Here is a 21,349-nt window from a genome sequence, read left to right as displayed (position 1 = left end):
TGACTACAGTATTTCTTTTGTCTGGATATTGTCTCCTAAATAACTCTTCTACATGCTTGTATTTTTTTTCTTCAAACATGTGTACAAGGTATTGCAGCCAAACATGTTTGCAATGAGGACAAAAAAACAACTAAGCATCCAATACACACCATATTATTGCAAAACAATTCAAAGTAAGATTCAATGCTACATCCTACATTCTGTTTTATATTTGAACCCCCCATTGTCTTATTTAGGCTGTATTCTTTTTTCAAATCGATGAGGATACCATTAATTCACTAGTATCCAGTGAGTTTTTGCATGTAGGAGCCTGTCCCAAAGTAAAACATGGTGTGAACCAAAAGCCTATAGAAAATGTTGTCCAAAAACAGCAAAAGGTAAAAAAAAAAAAACTTAAACAAATTCAAGGACAACATGATAACTTCAAAGAAGGGGACCAGGCGCTCATGTGTAACATGGTAACTATACAAAGAAAAGGCGGCAACATTGTTTCCTATGTCCTGGGGGCGTTTTACGAGCAAGGACATAAAGGGTTGATCCACAATGTGTGTGTGAGGTAAACTATGCCACTCAAAGGTGAAACATCGTCATCAATATTGAATCAGGACCTTCAGCTGCTCTGGGACGGTTTGCAGCCAAGTGTGTAGCAGCCGGGATGAGGATCAGCACCTCCAAATCTGAGGCCATGGTTCTCCACCGGAAAAAGGTGGCTTCCCCTCTACAGGTCGGTGGGGAGTCCTTACCTCAAGTGGAGGAGTTCAAGTATCTCGGGGTCTTGTTCACGAGTGAGGGATGGATGGAGCGTGAGATCGATAGACGGATCGTTGCGGCGTCAGCAGTGATGCGGTCGCTGTATCGGTCTGTCGTGGTGAAGAGGGAGCTGAGTCGGGGCAAAGCTCTCGATTTACCGATCGATCTACGTTCCCACCCTCACCTATGGTCATGAGATTTGTGTTCCAGGCATGTCCTAGTGGGAAGAGGCCTCGTGGAAGGCCCAGGGCACGCTGGTGGGACTATGTCTCCGAGCTGGCCTGGTGTCGCCTCAGGGTCCCCCCAGAACAGCTGGAGGAGGTGTGCGTGGATCAGGAAGTCTGGGCATCTCTGCTGAGACTGCTGCCCCCATGACCCGGCCCCGGATAAAGCGGAAGAAAATGGATGGATGGATGGACGGATGGAAAACACAAATTAAGATAGCACATAAAGGCGGAGCATGTGGGAGTCAATCAGTGAGTTTGCGACAGCTGCCGCTGATGTGCAGCACATCACATCAGCACATCATTTATTAACCGTTCACCAAGGCCCTTGGTTAACCATGCGCGCTACCAAACACCATGCAAAATGCTTTTACTCGGCTACACAGTTTTAAACGGTTAATCAGTTAACCACGGACACCCCTAAATTACACATTACAACATGACCGCAGAGAAGCACTGTAGAAGTGCAAACGATTCAGCGGACAGGCTGCAGTGGGCGGGACCGTCCGCTCGACTATAAAAGGGCCTTTAGTCTCTATCCGTCGCTCAGCTTGTTCTACGTCCGTCCCCAGCCCCCCGTGTTCAGGAGCACATGAAGGTGGGGTTTGAGACGCAGCTGAAGTGCATGAGCCAATTACACACAGGTGTTAGAGCTTGTTCTGTGGTTGGTTGTCGCCGTCGGAAAAGGCATAGCGTTGGATTGATTTCAATTCTAACGGCGTCACCGCTCCGGCCACCCCTATCGAGCCGCTCTCCTGTGGATTTCCTGTAGCTTCTTTCCGGTCGCCAGGCAGCATAGGGAATGAATGGAGGCTCGCTGCTCTATTCACTTCCGCCACACGGTGTTAAGGCCCTTCAAGGCTTTTTATACTTCAGCTACAACTCCGAGCACTGGATGCTGAGAGCCAGTCAGTGAGTTTGTGACAGGAGCCGCTGAAGCGCACCTGCTGCATCACACAGCACTCACACCAACAGCAGTGGGAGCCAAGGCACCAGGGGGCTGGTGAAGGAAGTAGAACAAGCTGAGTGATGAACAGCAATTTTTTGTGTGTTTCCTTTGCAAAACGATGAAACATACAACAAACTCGTTCAGTCTCCCTCTTCCAAGTTATATTAATATGTTATTCCTATAATTTAGTGCTTTTGTGTTTTCACTGTATAGGTTATTAACATTTAAAAAAAATATATACATCACTACATGAACTCAGAGGAGCAACGGAGAAGTTCAAACGATTCTGGCTTCTGGCTCTTAAGTGGGCGGGATTGGCCACTCGACTTTAAATTAAGCCAATGGTTGTTAACGTAAATCTGCAATTGCTGGTTATTAGCACTAAACTGGAGCTGCTACATATATTTTAAAGTCCTCCTTTGTTATTAAGGACTGGTTTCTGGTACAGCGGAAGGTGTCGAGACTGGCGCGTTTCCCGCTTGTTCTGCAGAGACACATTTCTCTCGTCCCTTTTGCCATCCTCCACAATAGGCTGTTTTAATTGAATTCCTTGCAAATCCTTGCAGAATTTTTATTTTTTTATTCAGGTCGAAATGGTCAATGGTAATATACCAGACAGTGGAATCCAGCTTGAGGAGCTGTCCTACAGAGCGGACAGAGTGATCGAGTGTGGAAAGACGCATGGAGGTGGACTCTGTGTCTACATCAATGACGCCTCGTGCCGTGATGTCGCTGTGGTCTGCAAACACTGCTCACCCCTCGTGGAGTTTATGATCATTAAGTGTCGGCCTTTCTACCAGCCCAGGGAATTTACTGTTGTACTGCTTGTGGCTGTGTACATCCCGCCCACCTCCAATATCAAAAACAGGAAAGAGGCACAGAATTAACTGTTCCAGAGCGTCAGTGACCAGCAGACAGCCCACCCAGATGCCTTTTTCATCTCAGCTGGGGATTTGTACCACGCAAAGAGCGTTTTCCCCAAAACCTATGAACAAATTGACTTTCCATGCTGTGGATGTCCTCGCCGTCATGCAGCGGCGGAAGAAGGAGCATGACCTCTGTTTCTACCACGACCGCTTGGGAGTGAAGTCTCACCACTGCGTCCCACCGTGTTCCTTCCAGCGGCTCGCAAGGAGCTGCCTGCACCGGCAACGACAATAAGCTGCTTTTCATTGAGGACATCGCTTCAGGATGACGTTTTCTCGTGGATTCAGGGGCGCAGTAGAGCATCGTGCCCTCGTGCAATTTTTTTTCTATTTTCCAAAAGGTTGACCCAGAAAGGTTTAAAAAAGGTTAACTTTTATACAGAAACATGTTCTGTAGGGTAACTCAAGCAAAATGAGTTGGTCTGCCCTTTGGGTAACTTTGGGAATTCACATTTCAAGATTCTTCATTTACAACAGTTTATAGACAAATGAATGGAGGGCAATAGGACATCTTCACGTAGCCCGGACCTTCCCTGTGGGTTGGATTCACAGCAACATTTTAGTGTTTCTAGGTCGGCTAATGCTTCACACCTGTATCAAGTTTGTTCAAAATCAGTTTTATAGGTTGTGTAATTCTGGTCCAAACAATGAATGGAGATCAGACAGACAAGTCAGATCTAAGACAAAATGTTATGGGTGCTATGTTGGATGATGCTTCCCATTTTCTTTATTTTTGTGCAGCAGAGATGGATGTCAGGCACAAATATAACGTTTAATTGACTTAATTGTTACACACAAGGGGCAATAGTGAGACACTTAAAAGCATCCATTCATTGTCTTCCGCTTTATCCAGGACCGGGTCTGAGGCAGCAGTCTGAGCAGAGATGCCCTGACTTCCCGATCCACACACACCTCTTCCAGCTGTTCTAGGGGGACTCTGAGGCCACACCAGGCCAGCTCAGAGACATAGTCCCTCCAGCGTGTCCTGGGTCTTCTACGAGGCCTCCTCCCAATAGGACATGCCTGGAACACCTCCTGTGGTAGACGACCAGGAGGCATCCGAAACAGATGCCCTAGCCACCTCAGCTGGCTCCTTTCGATGTGAATATTGAGCTCCTCACCCAATCTCGAAGGGTGCGCCCAGCCACCCTGTGAAGGAAACTCATTTCGGCCGCTTGCATCCGCGATCTTGTCCTTTTGGTCAATACCCAGATCTCATTATCATCGATTGATCGGTAAATCGAGAGCTTTATCGATCTCACGCTCTGTCCGTCCCTCACTCGTAAACACGACCCTGAGATACTTGGCCTCTTCCATTTGAGGCAAGGACTCTCCACCAACATGGAGAGAGGAAGCAGCCTTTTTCCGGTGGAGAACCATGGCCTCGGATTTGCAGGTCATGATGGTCATCGCTTTACACTTGGCTGCAAACCGCCCCAGTACACGCTGAAGGTCCTGATTTGATGAAGCCAATAGAACAACATCATCTGCAAACAGCAGAGATGAGATCCTGAGATTCCCAAAACAGACACCCTCCGGCCCCTGGCTGCGCCGAGAAATTCTGTCCATTACCTTTAGTGGGAACTCATACAACCTAATGATAAGAATTGACAAAACGTAAATGCTCAGTCTGTGCTCCACTGAGCCACATCACCAGGGAGAGAGGGGGAATGGAAATGGAACCTTGACCCTATGGTGCATCCCACCTGAAATGTCTACACACCCACCTCCCAAGAGTAACCCTCTCCTACTCAGGGATTTGCAGGTGTTTGCAGCAGAGAAGGTTTGGCTGTTGGTTGCAATCATGTTCAACAGCCTGGAGGACATTCTGCAGGTGCTGCTCGTTCCTGGCCACTTGGACAAAGTCAGATGTGCTCATCGCACTTACATTGACCTCACGCCGCATTGGTAATCCATTCCTTGACATCGAGAGACATAAATACTTGATCAATGTAGAGCTGATACATCCCAAACCAGTCTGCATTGGCGAGGTCGGCCAAGCTGGTGGTTGGCAAGAGGTCGGGGAACTTTGGGTTTCCAAAGCCGGTGCCAAAGCGTTGCTGGGGGGTTTGCATGGGGAGATCAACTGGCTTGTGCTCCAAAATTGCATTAGCAAGTGCAAGCTTTTCATCAATGGGCATCTTGCGACTGAAGAAAGCCAGGGGTTAAATCTCACATGTCAGGTACCAGCAATGCCTCTCCAAGTCTTGTAAAATGACTGCACCTGCTCCAGGACGGCCTTGCTGCCTCGAATTGTGACAACGCTCCACTTGTACCAGGTGGCTCGGCAAGCATGCAATCGCAAGATTTGATGACCACACAGCTGACGGATTTGGAAGTGCAGGGACTGCGCATTGCTGACTCTTGAAGTTGGAGGATGTTCATTTTCAGAACAGTGGAGCAGCCCTCCTTTGTGACATCTCTATGGACACGTGCTATTTCCAAACCAGTAATCAGATGAGAACATTTTCCACATCAGATGAAAGTTTGGTGGAAATGGCCTTGGTGAGGCCCAGAAGTGAAATGGTCCTTGATGTGATAAAGAAATAATGTCACTTTATTTTTATATATTTTGTTGACCTTTAAAGTTCTTTATTCCTTGTACTTGTAGCTAGGGTACCTGACTTTGTGTTGTTGTAAAGTACATACACCACAGAGTATGTTGTAAATACAGCAAAAAAACAGATCTCATTGCTTTGTCTTCATCTAATTTTTATCGAGCAATAGAAGATATAATCTAAATGTGTGCAGATTATTTTGGGCGTGGTCCCCACTGCTTCAGCGGGCGTGAAACATGTATATAATTTATTTGCTTGAACAATTCAATAAAGTCCTTTCAGTTTCATCAAAATACGTGCACGTGGCCACAACAACAACAGTTGTCCACAGTGCCTGTGTGTATCTCCGCACGTACCGTAAAGTATGTTGTAACAATAAAGGCAGCAGGTCTTACACCGTGCGCAGGAACCAGACAAGGGGCCCCATACCCTCAATGTGCGCATGCGCATGTCTGCACCAGTGCCATTTAGTTCTATACCTGTAATACATGTATACATCCACAAGGGGGCGCCAATGTTCCGTGGAACATCAGAAACTAAGCAGCTTAAAGGCCCCAAGTGTACCTGTTCTTTTGATGTTGTTGTTTTGCCAACAATGAGAGAGGTAGACACTAAATTAAAATGTTCGCTGTGGTCTGAACTCATTCCTAACTTTATCAACATATTTGTAGCTATTTGTAGAAAAGCTCGAAAACCAATTGCTAGAAAGAAAATCAGGTATAGTGCCTTTAGGAAGATCACATGTGTGGGGGAGTCCTTATTTTCCATAAATCCAGGGAGAAACATTGAATCCGTGGCAGTGCAGTACCTTATGGTGAAGATCAGGGAGTGGTCTGTGTTTTGTGTGTGTGAAGAGAGCAAACTGGCCCCAAACAGTTTCCCCTTACCCCTGTAGGGTTTTATTGTGAAGGGGCTCTCTCCCGTTTCCTGCGCTCTCCCTGTGCGCGTGTGTCTGTGCGCGCGTGTATTTGTGCGCGCGCGTGTGTGTGTGCCTCGCCTCCAGCTCAGCCTCAAACAGCCCTGGAGCCGAGGCTGCAGACAGACACGGACCACACCTCTGGATCTTACCGCAGCGAGACTTGACTTTTTCCCTGGACAACTTTTGTGTGATTCTTCTGCGCAGAGGAGCAGGAGGGTCCCCGCCCGGACTGGACATGTCCGGGTCCTACTGTCAAAGTTTGTACCCGTTCAGCGGAGAGCAGCACTCGCACGGGCTGAGCTTCGACGCGGGGGACGTGATCCGAGTGGTGCAAGCGCTGCCCGGGGGCTGGTGGGAGGGAGAGAAGGACGGAGCCCGGGGCTGGTTCCCCTCCAGCTACGTGCAGGTCCTGGAGGTAAGAGCCACACACGGGACCACGGGACACGGAGAGACAAACGTTTCCTCCCAAATCACAGAGTCTGCAAAAAGTCATCTCGAAATAAGTGACACTGTCTTGAAACAAGTACTACTTCTGTTTTTGACTTGAGAGTCTGTCATGGGGCAAGATACTTTACACTTACATTAACCTCTTAACCCCCGCCTTAACCGAGCGCATTTTCTCCAGTTCGGCGGCTTTACCCAAATCTAAAAGTGTGACTGAAGCCTACAGCCTATAGGCCAGAGTAACGCCTCATTGAAAGCTACAAAACTGATCTTTTTCCTCACGCTGTTGACGTCACTTTTTAAAACTTTTTTTAAACTTTTTTTTTTTGTGTGTGCTTTTTTTCCTCCCTTTTTTCAAGAAGCTTTTAGATTTGGGCAAAGCCAAACTGGAGAAAATGTGCATGCTTCAGGCAAGGGTTAGAAGATTAAAGGAAGAGGCCACAGTTCTTCCATACTGAGATATGTTCTTACCTGAGCTTAGACGAGTTGATCCGTACCTGTCTGGTCTTTGTGCCCGTGGAAGAGCGCGGTCGCTTCTAACTTCACCACGTTTGGAGCTATAGGAATATACTGGGAGAGGCCAAATGCTAACTACATCTTTGGTCGTTTTGTGTGACTGAGCGCACACACAAAGACCAGACAGGTGCAACTTGTCTAAGCTCAGGTAAGAACAGATCTCAGTTTGTAAAAACGGTGGCCTGTTCCTTTAAGATAAATGAAATGACTGCACTCAAAACTGATCAAACAAATCTTAAATTACATAAAACTGTTGTTTTATCTTAATTTAAGTGTAAATATCCTGCCCCATGGACAGATTTAGACACACACTGCACACACATTGTACACACATTGCACACACAGTACGCACACTGTACACACTATCCACACAGTACAGTACAGTAGTAGATTCCCAATCATTGATGAATAAAGTGTCTTTTTAGATTAAGAAATGATTTAATGCCTACGTGAAACAACTGACGCTTTTAAGGCACGATTCCGTAATCGCGGGGAATTCAACGTGGACCATTCTTTATTGAAATTGTCTTTGTGGGTTAATAACTATTTAACACAATAAGATAAAATGAAGGAAGCAAGACCTACTTCCAGCTGAGGGTTTTCACTCTAAAGGAAGTGACTCTGGAGGAATGTTGTGTAGATGGACTCTACCAAATGAAAGTGCTCTCCCATACATTTGGAAGTATCAGTATTGTGAGTGAAACATTTTGTTTCCATCACGTGAAGTAAATCTGGAAGTGACAAAAGCTTCATTTGATAAATAATCAGTTTCATTAAGTTAAACTTTGTGTTTCTCTTCTTAAGATGCATATTGTTTTATTTCTATGGCATATTCTTTGGAGATATAACAATGGTTTGTACAGTTACAGACGACTCAGACTTTAATGCTGAGAACGTTTGGTGGAAAGGAAAAGCAAAATGCTTTTTCTTTACAATTGTTCCTTTTCTTTTGGATCCTGCACTTCACTTTTGTGGACATCTGCGTCTTTTTCTATCACAGCTGGAGGGGAGGAAAGTGACTTAAGTAGGACCTACATGTTGGAATCCTGTATCCTAATTCTCAAGAGGAGTTTTACCACACACACAAGCCTTTACTTCTACTTATAGGCTGAAATTATCTTTTCTTTCTACAATGAAAGAGGAAGCGCATGAGATTGTTATTGTGGTCCAAAGTCATTCCTAATAATGCCTCTCACTTTGTAATAGTAGTATTATTATTGGTAAGGCCTCCCCTCATGTGTGCGGAAGGAGGATGCTGACTTTGTGCCAGTGTTTGTTGCACATCGTTGACCCTGTAATTACTATGCGCCATAAACATTTTGATATTGAAAGGCAAATGACCGATTCTGCAATCTTCTAATAATGCTTTGGTGAAAATGTTCCTGTGTTATGATAGTTTGGTGGATGTAGATCTATTGAACATTAGCACAGAACTGCTGAATTCAGAAAGGGATTTTAGGGCTGGTTGCCGTAAATGACACCAGTCTGGTATCGGGGAAAAAATGGTTTAGCTACTACCGGTTTCTAAAGATGAAGTGTCCAAAGCAGGTACGGAAAATTGTCTTCTCTCTTTAGATCCAAGTTTTGATGCTGTTGGTCCAGGGACAGCAATAAAGCAAGTGACTCGGCTGTTTCAGCTTAAATAAATGAGTTTTTCCAATTTATATAAATATTATTTTAAATATTATTCTTTATTATTGAGACTTTGAGAGCCAAGCAAGTGTCACTATGCTTGTGTGTAATGACAAATAGAGCATTGTATTCTATTCTCATTTATTTTTTAAAGTTTTCAATATGTTTTCTAATTTGAAAAACTTTTTTTTTTCAATTTTCCTCTAAATTATTCCCCATTTTTCACACATTTCTTGATATCCTGATATTGTACATTAGCAGATCTTCCAAATGCTAGACGACTAATACTTTTGTATAGGTATCGGAAACCAATCATTAAAGTACATATCCATGACTATAGTGCCCCCAGATCTTATGCGTAACTGCAGTCTCTATATTGAGCTTGCGCATGACGGCACTTCGGGCCAATAGCCGCTGGCTGCTCTGCTTTGTGACGACGACACTAGAGGCTGCCGTTGCTGTAGTACCTCCATATTGCCGCTAGTCTCCCATTGGAATGCACTGCGCTTTAGACACGTTAAAAACAAAAGTAAAGCCTGGTTTCTAATTTCTTTGAACTTTCTACAGCTAGATATTCCTCCTGTGATAACGCTGGGTTGACCAGGCTGGTTTTCGGTGGGAATGTTGTGGTATAATCAGTGGTATACAACTCGTGGCCAGTGTTTGTATGAAGCAAACGGGACCTTCGAGGGGCCCAATTCTGGCCCTGGTCTGGCTCTCTTTGCGAGTTCACAAACCCAAAGTGGCCAATGTCTGCTATAAAAGCATTAGTTTAGCTGTTGATATATCGGCATGTTAAAGCTCATGGATGCATTTGCACATGAACTGAAACACCATTCAAAAACATAAATCAACGCTTGTCAGAAAAAAATGGCAAAGTGTTCCCAGCAGACCTAAGTGTAACCCTGGTTAACCCGTCCGCCCCAGCAGCGGTGGTTTGTCCCGCCTCAGCCACACACTTCCTCATTCCTCTCACATTCCTCTCACATTCTCAGGTGGGCCCTCTCCCCCCACTCTCAGCTCAGTCAGAGCACATGGGACTTCCAGCTTGTGTCTAGGCTAAATATTTGACATTTGTGGAGAAGTGATGTGACGTCCAAGACCAAGTCCCATCTGACCGTGTAGTGCTTTGGAGCTCTGTGTAGTGCAGGAGTGGCTAACTTGGAGACCAAGAGCCAAAATGTTCAGCAAAGAGCCTCCAAATGCAGTTACCATTGGCAATGTCCAGCATCACCTTCATTTCATCATAATCCTTTTCTTGAGGTGAATGTTTACACTGATTTTTGCTGTCATTTAACTGACATTTTGGCAATGCAGAATCTGGAAATGATACCACAGTTTCTGCATCAGGTCAGATTTTTGTGCTATGTGGATTTAGAGAGAAAAAAGAACAAAGATTTGGGGTTGCTATCTACATCTCTAATATCTGCACAAACGCAAATGATGTTCCAGCCCCAGTCTTCCCCAAACTGTGGTCAGAGGCAACAGGACGACGACATTAAGGACAAAACCCTTTGGTAACATTTGTCCATGGGATAAAAAAAAAGGGCTTTTTTTTAGCAAAACCAATGTGATTTTTGGATTCAGCTCCAAAGCTCCTGAAGGTGCACACTGTCGTCATGTCCACACGCTTCACCCTCTTCTCCTCCAGTGTCTGCGTACACTGGTGTGTGAATGAGAGAGTGAATGGGTGACTGGTTCCTTGCTGTAAAGCGCTTTGGGCCGGATGAAGGTAGAACGGTGCTTTATAAGTTGAATCCATTTCCAAAGGAGCAAAGCGGACGGCACAAAAGGTTTTAAGCTCACAGGCTTAGTTTAGTTTAATTTAATCTTTATTAAAAGCTGCCCTCAGCTATGTGATGTATTTTTTGTAGTGAACCCTGTTTTCCTCTCCCTCATCTCACCCACACACCCCACTCCACTGATGATGGATTCAATGAGATACAAAAATCTCATTAATCTTGTGGCAACACACATTTATCAGCATAGAAAAGATATGCAGCAAAGTAAACATTTTGAGACTTGCATTTATTTGCTAAACTGCAACTTTCATGAAAGTCTTTGTTTTTTTGGCATTTAGAATATTAATGTTTCTTTTAGAACAAAATTTACAGTGCAGAGTTTCTTCCCCTCGCAAGCCTTGAACACCTCACAGCCTCCCCATGCAGCTGTAATCATTATGAGGAAATAGACCTGACAGCTCCTGCAGATGTTGGATTATTAAACAAACTTTTTGTAAACCTGTCATAATGCTAAACTCTGACTGTGTGAGCCGCTAATGCTTAACACTGACTGTGTAGCCGCTAATGCTTCACTCTGACTGTGTTAGCCGCTAATGCTAAACTCTGACTGTGTGAGCCGCTAATGCTTAACACTGACTGTGTAGCCGCTAATGCTTCACTCTGACTGTGTTAGCCGCTAATGCTAAACTCTGACTGTGTGAGCCGCTAATGCTTAACTCTGACTGTGTAGCCGCTAATGCTTCACTCTGACTGTGTTAGCCGCTAATGCTTAACTCTGACTGTGTTAGCCGCTAATGCTTAACTCTGACTGTGTTAGCCGCTAATGCTTAACTCTGACTGTGTTAGCCGCTAATGCTTCACTCTGACTGTGTTAGCCGCTAATGCTTCACTCTGACTGTGTTAGCCGCTAATGCTTAACTCTGACTGTGTTAACCGCTAATGCTTAACTCTGACTGTGTTAGCCGCTAATGCTTAACTCTGACTGTGTTAGCCGCTAATGCTTCACTCTGACTGTGTTAGCCGCTAATGCTTAACTCTGACTGTGTTAACCCCTAATGCTTAACTCTGACTGTGTTAGCCGCTAATGCTTCACTCTGACTGTGTTAGCCGCTAATGCTTCACTCTGACTGTGTTAGCTGCTAATGCTTAACTCTGACTGTGCTAGCCGCTAATGCTTAACTCTGACTGTGTTACCCGCTAACTCTTGCGGCGTCTGCTGCTTCGATCCCTACACGTGTATGAGTTTACATTCAGTGTGTTTGGGGTGCACTGTGAGGCGGGGGCGGTGTGGTGCTCGTCTTTGCCTCTGCCAGAAAAAGTTAGCTTGCTGTTTCGAAAGGTGGCGCATCTAGTGATGTAATATGGGAATGCAACCATGGAGTAGCTGAGGGTGGCTTTAAGGGACAACGTACAGAGACTTTTAAGCTCATAGACAAAGATGTGCTGCACCAGATTAGAGCAGCATAATCTCTGGATAAAAAATGAATGAACAGACGAGCATTTATTCTAAAAAATGACAATAAATAGTTAGCGCAGCGGGGCATCTCTTCGTCCGGGTGGAATGGGAGCCAGAGTGGCGCGACACTGGAGAGTTCATGGGTCACCTCACAAATGAAGGAGTTTAATTTACCACAGGATGCCTCCTGTTAATAAACATGTGCTGTTGTACTCAGGCTTGGACTGATTGATCTATTCATATTATTATTTCGACAGATATTTTTAGTGCTCAGATATGTTTGTGTGCTCGGCCCCGCCCAGTGAGTCTCCTCCTTTGATTGGCCCCTGGCCTGCTGCCCTGTTCAGAGACCACAGTTGGTGCACAGAAAGCTCTTGTCTCTAGGCAGCACAAAGTTCACAAACTTCAATCAGGAGCCTCAGGAGGACGTCTTCAGCTTCATGTCACACTGTTCTAACAGTGTGAAATTAAAAACAATGACTTTCTATATTCATGACTGTATGTATTTCCGCACTGCAATGTCACGCTTCGAATCATATGCTTCTTTTTCCTATTACAATGTTGCCAATCTTCATCAAATAAAGATGCACCCAACGGTTCCCAGTACCATTTTCCTGATGCTGCTGCACGAGCACCATCTTCAGGACTCGAGAAGCCATTGCAGATCCCGCAGAGTCTTCATGTTTTTTACCAGCTATGGCAGGGGTGTCAAACTTATTTTGGGTCGTGGGCCAAAATTCAGCTCCCATGGTGGGTCGCAGGCCACATATAATGTAAACGTACTGTGATTTTTAAATAAAACCCCAACAGGACTGTAGCCTCAAATACAACAGCTCACACTTGTAATGTGCTTTACAAGTCTGTGTCACAAGTTTCTGAAAGTGCTACACTCATTATTCATTCACTCCACACAAGCTAATATTGTAGCCACAGACTGACCATTTACCACGTGGCTATAATGTGTTGTTTTTATCCTGAGACCTTTTATGTCAGTGCCCTCTGCTGGACACGTGTGGAATTCTTTTCTGTTAGTTTATTTAACCTGCCCTTAGTGGCTGGACTGAGCATTCTGGTTATTTCTTTAAAAGAAATCATAATTTGAGCTAATCTGATCCAAAGAGCCACATTACCAAATGCAATTTATATTGGTGAACTGTGGAACATTGCCTGAATGCCACGTTCAAGCTCCTCCATAGGTTTACTCCAAAAATCTCAATATTGTGAGGACCTATTTTTGCAAACCACCAGAAATAAGATAATTGTCCTGAACAGACTAAAAAAAGAGCGTTTTTTCCTGATCTTTTTCTTACAATTTCTCCCACATTTGAGAGAAACTGTTTAATGTCGATTTGCATTTCAATATGGAAGATCTTTTTGACGATATATTGCACACCTCTGCCGGACACTTCAATTCCTGATGTTGAACTAGTAAGACTAGGGAATCCAGAAGAAGTTGAAAAACATCCGAATAAAATATAATAGAGGAGGAAGTTTAACACGGAAGCTTTGAATGGATGTGGTTTGTAAGGAAAACAAAACAAAATGAGTTGGCACAGCTGCAGCTGGTTTTCCGTGATAGAAGCAGTTTTGTAATAAAGACACGCAGCTCTAGTTAAGTGACTCTGATGATATGACTGAAAAGATCCCAGTATTTAATCCCGAATGGTGGCTCTAGTCTGGAGTGTGTGATAGGTGCATGTCCCGGCGTGTCCACGGGCCTTACACTTGATCAACCATTTGGGGACTTTTTGATTACAGGGTGCGTGACACGGCAACATTTGCACTCGGTGATTGAAGCCTTTTATAAACAGTTTATCTGTGGCTTTTATAGACAGACGTTCACCTGCTCATGTTGTACACGACTCGCATCCAAAAAACAACTGAGAAGCGTCTCCGTTTGCTCCAGGTTAGCAATAACCTTTTTGACCTCGGGGCCCAATCAAATACTTCACCATTGTTCTGATTTATTTGCACTTTAGGAGTGCAAATATAATTTGTGTAGAATGTTAAATGTTAAAAATCTACCCATAATTGTGCAACATTATACTAAACTGAACTTGCACTTAATAGGCTGCTTTTCCATTTCATTTATTTAGTTATTTTCTTTTCTTAGTTTATTTAAACAGGGACAATGTACAAAAAACATTAATTAAAGATGCTTTGCACCAGATTCAGCGTGAGCTAGTTTCCATCTGTAGTCCCTGAGCAGGTGAGTTACAAAATGTACAATATGAAAAAAAAAATATTTCACATAAACTCATGCTAAAATTACTACAATAAAACATATTTACATTCACAGTCATCAGTGCTGTAAATCAGTGTTGCCGGGAAGAGGCTCGGAGTAGAGCTGCTGCTCCTTTAGGTCGATAGGAAGAGCTGAGGTGTGTCCTGGTCCCTCACTGGAGAGGTGTTATGGGCAAGTCCCATTGGGATGACACGCTGGAGGCCCCAGAGGACCTGGAGCAGTTGTCTCCAACCTCCTTTACATAAAAAAAAAAACGTCAAAGATACTTGTGGAACCAGGCAGCTTAGCCAAGATGACATTTAAACATGACTGAATAAAATGAATAGAGTTCTGTCCTTATACTTTATTTACCTCAGTGTTCGCAGATTCTGCTCAACTTGTTCAGAACAAACAAGAAAGTGCCTCTAAACTGTGACCTACCACCACGCGTGTGTTGAAATGTACAGTCTTTGGCTGAAGAGCTGCTGGTAGCTCCAGAGCTTCTGGTCAGAGGCAGTGTGTGTGGAGAGGGAAGTCTGGGCTTCTCTGCTCAGACTGCTGTCGCCCACCCCCAGCCAAGAACATGGAGGAATACACGTGTCTAAAGTCATTCTAAAAGCCCAATGAAGCATGTTTTCGAACATGGGCATCCAAACTGTTCTTCCTCGAGGGAAAGTGTATCCGTGATCAATGCAGTGAGTGCATTTGGCAGTGGTTTACCCACATTTTATTGAGGCTTGAAACAATAATTATTACAATAAAGTTAGTAGTTGAGGTTATAATCATGTATAATTATGAAACTTCAAAAGTACCATCTCTAGTAACGTATGCCAATTCAACAAGAAGCATGAAAACCACCCATCATGAGTCTGTGGGCTCCTGGACCGCACTCTAGGCCCCGCTTCAGGACCTTTAAAGCACTGTTTGAAAACAGCGTATAGGTGTAAGCTGCTAAATGACCTTTGTTGAGCTTGTTGCCCGTGTGCCTGAGATCACACAGAAGGTGACTTTGGATGTTTCAGAGCTGTTTCCTGTGATGGAGACTTGATTGTGAGCTTAAAGAAGAAAGAGTTCCTTATCAGACTGGGCCCATATTCTGCTGACCTGACTGTGACCCAGCCGCCGTATCCTCGTCAAAACATGCCTGTATGTGTCATTCATGCGTGACATGTCGGAGATAAGGCTGTGCCGTCTAGTGTATGTCAATCTCAGTCATCTTAAAACTGACGCTCTAGTGCCTGCAGTGGCAGTAACAGCTTGTTGCTTGAAGTTTGAAGAGTAAAAGAGAAATTATTTAGTGTTCAATGGAGCTGCAGAGAATTCATATTTTGAAATAATATCTCTTGCATATAAAAGATGAAAACATGTGAGTGTATTGCTTTTAACTTTATGTCCCCTGCCACATATGTATGACTGTTGGGCTAAATTGCTTTGACCATTTTCCAAAGTTTTAAAACCTAAAAAAACAATGCTGTCCCAAGTCCACAAGTAGTTTACCAAATGCTAAACAGGCATTGTACCATCTGACACAGACTGTCCTTAGAGGTTTTGGGGCTGGAGAGGCTGGAGAGGCTGCAGAGGCTGATGGTTCTGCTGCTGTGGTGGACAGGTTAAAGCTGAAACAGTTGGAAGAAGGAGGGGATAGAGCGCTACAGAAAATGCTATTTCTGCAGTGGGACTTAAAGGAACAGGCCACCGTTTCTGCATACTGAGATATGTTCTTACCTGAGCTTAGACGAGTTGACCCGTACCTGTCTGGTCTTTACACGTGCGCTCAGTCACTCAAAAACACCAAACATGTTGTTAGCATTTAGCCTCTCCTCCTGGACTAAACTGGGGTAAAGGTAGAAGTGACCAAGCTCTTCCACGTTTCCCCTGTTTAAATACAGTCATGTGAGCGTTTGCACGATCCAAGTATAGTTACACAGACTTAAACATGTTGATTTTAATGTGCGGACGTGGAAGTGCTCCCAAGGTATTTTTACACCTTACAATATAGTACCCCTTTTTATCCGCTTAGGAAATCCACATGTTTAATTTTTTTTGTGCAACTACACATAACTGTAAACAGGGGAAACGTGGAAGAGCTTGGCCGCTTCTAACTTCACCCCGTTTGGGTCCATAGAGGAGAGGCTAAATGCTAACGACATGCATGGTGATTTGCGAGGACTTAACCTGTTAAATCTCAAATTCTGCTGACTTTAGTCACATCTCCATGGAGATGAGCTGGAGACGTCCACTCCTGGTAAAGTTATGTCAGATCTTATGAGAGCTGAGCCGCTCTCAGAAAAGAAAGGCTTGTGTTTCAGTTTATTTATTGGGACAGATTCTAAAAAGTGAAACATTGGGATGGTCTCTAAAGTTGGTCTGAACAAGTGCTGAAGTACAGCTCTGAAATAAGTGCTGACTGAGGGGAAGTTGTGGTATGTCATCCTTTCCTCTTCTCAGTACTGTGATTGTGTAAAAGTCTTTTATCAGAATGGGAAGTGCTTTTAAACGGAGCTGATATACTCCAACAAGTGAAGAGTAGATATTGATATTAAGCTACTATCATTGTTTGTGAATGCATAACATTAAGTATGTGCTTGTGTTGTGTATATGTATATGTTTGTTTACTGTTGTCCGTGACAGCAGGGCCATGTCTGCTGTTTCGTCCTGGCTTAGCCCTGGTTTCGGTGCAGACTGAGCCGAGAGGACAGTGCACTTCTCCCTGGTGTTCTCTGAATGTGTCACTACTGAGGACACATCATACAGAGACAGTGGAGCGGCTCAGTGTTCGTCCATTGGTCAAATGACCGACTGTGGAATTCACCTTTACTCACTGCTGGTACTTCCTCAGTTAACCCTGGGCTTTTCACTATTACTAGACCGACTTCTTATAACATAATTTACCCAATGATGAAAAACATTTTCACAAGAAAAAAAAAACACAAGAACGGTCAAAGCATTTGTTACATCATTTTCTCATGATGATCAAACAGTCATGTTAAAAAAAGGGCTGCATGTATTGCCATATTGTCATTATCATGGTATGACATGGTAATCATACTGCAAGAAGCCACAATATAATGCAAAATCACTGAGGTCTATTACCTATACAGTGTTGAAATGTAAAAAGGTTTAGGTACTACTGGTGTCGAAAAAATGTTCAGATCCAAGTTTTACTGCTGTCCCTGTTGTTTCAGCTCAAATAAATAATCTACCCCCAACCCCCCTGTCCGTTGATATATATATATATAGTTTGTTCCCTGGATTTGGCCACAAACATGCCCCCAGTTTATCTTTATAAATCGTATGTATTGAAATGATGCTTAGGTGTAGAAAATTAATTTCTAAAATAATGTTCCATTGAATAATTATACAGTATTCACTGTCTGTGTGTGTGTTATTGACAGCAAAGTACCAGAGGCCTAACTGACAAGAATCTGTGTAATCTCTCAGTCTTCTTATTGACTTCCATAACAACAAAGGTCACTAAAAACAAGTGTAAAACTGTCCTCAGGTCATATGACCATTTAACACAAACCTTTTGTCACCACAGTGCAGTAAATAAAGCTAATGGCTGACTGGACGTCCCTCTGGTGAAAGAGTTGTCACAGCACTGTGACTCACACTCATGTGTCAGGACTGCATCAATGACAGGAAATATGAAGATAACATCAAACTAAATAGTGGGTTGCTATGGTGTCTGTGGATGAAAAATGAGTAATATAGCTACTATCAGTCTAGGATTCTGCATTTAAAATACTTCATAATCATCAGGTTTCCAGCCGTTTCTTTGACAGAAACAGCTCCTTGTTTGTGAGTTGAGACAATGGAAGCTTTTGTGTTCAAGAAAATGGAGGAAAACATTTGTTGTTGTTTTGGCCAAGGTTTTAATAGATATATGTCTAAGTTCATGAATCTGCTACATATATTTATTCTTATGATAAAATAATCAAATTCGAAAACCAATATCGATCAATATGAGAAAAAAAAAATAATAATAATAATAATATATATATATATATATATATATATATATATATATATATATATATATATATATATATATATATATATTTTGCCATATTGTCCAGCACTAATTAATTGTGTTGAATGAACCAGTAAACTAAGGATTGCGTCTCCTCTGTATGTTTTATCCACAGGCTCTTGGTTCGGTTTGGCTGGGCTTTGGATCTGAGCCTAAATGTAAACTTGGTGCTGTAAAAATATGAAACCAGAGCTATAGCCTGTTTTCACCTCGTTGTCACACTCAGCTGTATCCAGTGGGTCCAGACCGACTCGTGCATGTGGATTTGTAGAGAAATAAACTCCTAAAACTCTCATAGTTTGTGTGTTTGTGAACAAAGACGAGAGCATGTGTCTGTCGTAGCACAGCAGGGTTTGCCTTTACAACACAAGGAGAATGTCCAGTTTTTAGTTTCACTTTCTAAAGCCTGCTATAGCGGGTTGACGGCAGCTGATCAAACTTCCAGTGCGTCTTTCCAGCGCACTTCAGGAAGTAGAGAGGCAATGTCTTTATCAGAGCAGCACATGGCTGGAGAGGAGCCTTGTCTTAAATGTAAAGACTGTGTCTGCTTCTTTAACATGAGCTGGAAGTTGGAAGTTTTATGGACGCGAGGACTCACCAGGATGTTTTATACTGTATGCTTTAAAAGAGAAATCGTACAACATAAATACATTTGGCCCAAGCACTGACCCTTGTGGCACCCCGTGGATTACTTTGGAGCACGGTGAGGTCTGTTGGTTTCCATTAAAGTATTATGCAAAATTGACTTTTTCAAGCTTTACATCATGTTATGATGTCATTCCCTCATTAAAAACATGCCTGAAGTGTTGCCTTAGCACATTCACGTATTTTCGAGTAGTCTGTAAAAACTCTGATGGCGGCCATTTTAGGGATAAAACGCCTGATTCCTTCAGGAAACGCCCTCGACCTCCAGGATACGCCTCCGACCTTTCGTCACCAGCCGAGTAACCAACCACTGCTCCTCAGCAGAACCCCCTCCCCGCAGTGTCTAGCCCTAAGATGTAAACAGAGTCATCATGGAGGTTTAGCTTCATGTGTTGTGAACCAGAGCCACAGCAGACTTTTACAAAGACACACATCAGTGTTTCTGTTAGGCTACCTAAACACCCAGGATTAAAACCGGTGACAAGAACACTTATTTCAGCGGCTGGTTCTGAGCTGGGAATGTCTTAGGGCCTTGATGATGCCCAGAGCCTCCGGAGAAAGCTAATGCTAAGCTAAACCTCGAGTCATCACGTGGAAACGAGAAATATGCACAAATAAAGTCAATAAAACCACCACACACATAAAGAACCGTTTAACAATGATCACACACTGAGCCGGGCTTGTTGATTTGGAAGTTTATTGCTCACATTTCATCTACAATGGGTCATAGACGAGTGGCACTATTAGCCGCGACAAGCTAACAACCTTCACCTTCACAACATTTATTGAAAACAGGCAGCATATTATGCACAAATAACGTCAATAAAGCAGGCAACTACTCGAAGCAGCCTTTACGATGATCACACAATGAGCCTGGCTTTACACATTTGTGGTTTATTGCAGACTTTTCATCAACAATGAGCTGTTGTCGATTATAACAAGCTAACGGGTAACCTCGAAAAACCATTGTCCACCTGCACAGATAATGTCCGTCTTTTGAATCGTATGGGCTCCTGCAGATCCTGGTGTCGTCCATGGGGGTATAGTTAGAGATCCATAGGGCATGGCAGATGCAAAGAGAGAGCCTCCAAACAGCAGTTATTTTTCAGGCAAGAGCCTCTTCCAAGCGTCCGGTGTGGAAGGTTCGTCTTCAAATCATATCCTGTGTGGCCGTTGTTCACAAAGTGATAAACAGTAGCTCCTTTCTAACAATAAAAATTAAAATGCACCGATCGTAGTTTCAATACTGTGGAGAATGTTGTGATGCCACATACAGCGTGTGGAGGGGGCGTGTCGGAAAGGTTCAGAGGTTCTTAAAGAGACAGGGGCCTATTTCAAGCCATTTGCTACCGCCATTTTGAAAGAGCAATTTTATACAAGGCAGTTATTCTAATTTACTGCATTGACAGACCAACAGAAGGTTTCGTCATCATTGTAGTGTGCTATAGACTGGTGCTATGTGGCTGAAAAAAGCATAATACCCCCTCTTTAACTTAAACCAGTTGGGACCTTTTTCCTCTGAACACAAATCACGGGTTGATCTCCTGCTCCATCCGTTCCTCAATCGTGAACAAGACCTCGAGATACTTGACCTCCTCCACTAGAGACAAGGACTCTCCATGACCTGGACCTGAACATGGACCTTTTTCTGCTCAAAAACCAATGTTCTTTTTTCTATTCAAATCTTGCCAAAAAAGCAGTGAACATAATGTCTTGGACGCGCCCCGAAGTTAATGATTACATCAGAAGCTGACTGTTTGTTTGTAGTTGGATTATGTTTACGGTTTCTCCATGAACATTTTAGATTACAAATGAACAGGGCGACAACACGACTGTAGTGTTTGAGTCACCATGCACTTGTCTTTTATTTATTTATTGGTTTATTTGGTCGGGACAGTGCATGTTAATGAACATACATGGGTCTCATGCATGTAAACAAGCCACACCAGATTGTAGCCTTGGGCTAATTTCCATCCGTCGTCCCCCATGCGCACTCACAAACACACTCACATTCATCCTGGCCTATTGTAGCACCCGGAGGAAACCTACGCAGACACGGGGAGAACATGCAAACTCCACACAGACAGGCCCCGTCCAGGTGGGAATCAAACCCGGGACCTTCTAGCTGTGAAGCATGAGCGCTGTGCTACCGTGCCGCCCCTTCTGCATGATCCTGCATTTTGTCTCAAGAGCTTAAAGCGCTTGTGCATGTGTGTGTGTGTGTGCATGTGTGCGTGTGTGTTTAGGTGTGTGTGTGCATGTATGCGTGTGTGTGTATGTGTGCGCGTGTGTGCGCATGTGCGTGCGTGTGTGTGTACGTGTGTGCACATG

At 43.7% G+C, this 21,349-nt stretch overlaps 1 protein-coding gene across 2 annotated transcripts in view; it reads left to right on the top strand.

The window, feature by feature from the left end:
* Positions 1-6,386: 6,386 nt before the first annotated feature.
* The window catches only part of gas7b (growth arrest-specific 7b), a 74,118-nt gene continuing 59,155 nt past the window's right edge, over positions 6,387-21,349 (top strand). The window contains exon 1 of one of the 2 annotated variants that reach the window (XM_079577977.1): positions 6,387-6,741. In XM_079577977.1, coding sequence (XP_079434103.1) covers positions 6,562-6,741 — 180 coding nt within the window. In that variant the 5' untranslated portion in view covers positions 6,387-6,561. The remainder of the gene's footprint in view (positions 6,742-21,349) is intronic. The other variant, XM_079577978.1, reaches the window with a different exon arrangement.

This window comes from Gobius niger (genome assembly GCF_951799975.1).
Source record: "Gobius niger genome assembly, chromosome: 19".
Taxonomy (NCBI): domain Eukaryota; kingdom Metazoa; phylum Chordata; class Actinopteri; order Gobiiformes; family Gobiidae; genus Gobius; species Gobius niger.
The sequence above is the reverse complement of the archived record's forward strand: the minus strand, read 5'-3'. Positions and strand labels throughout refer to the sequence as shown.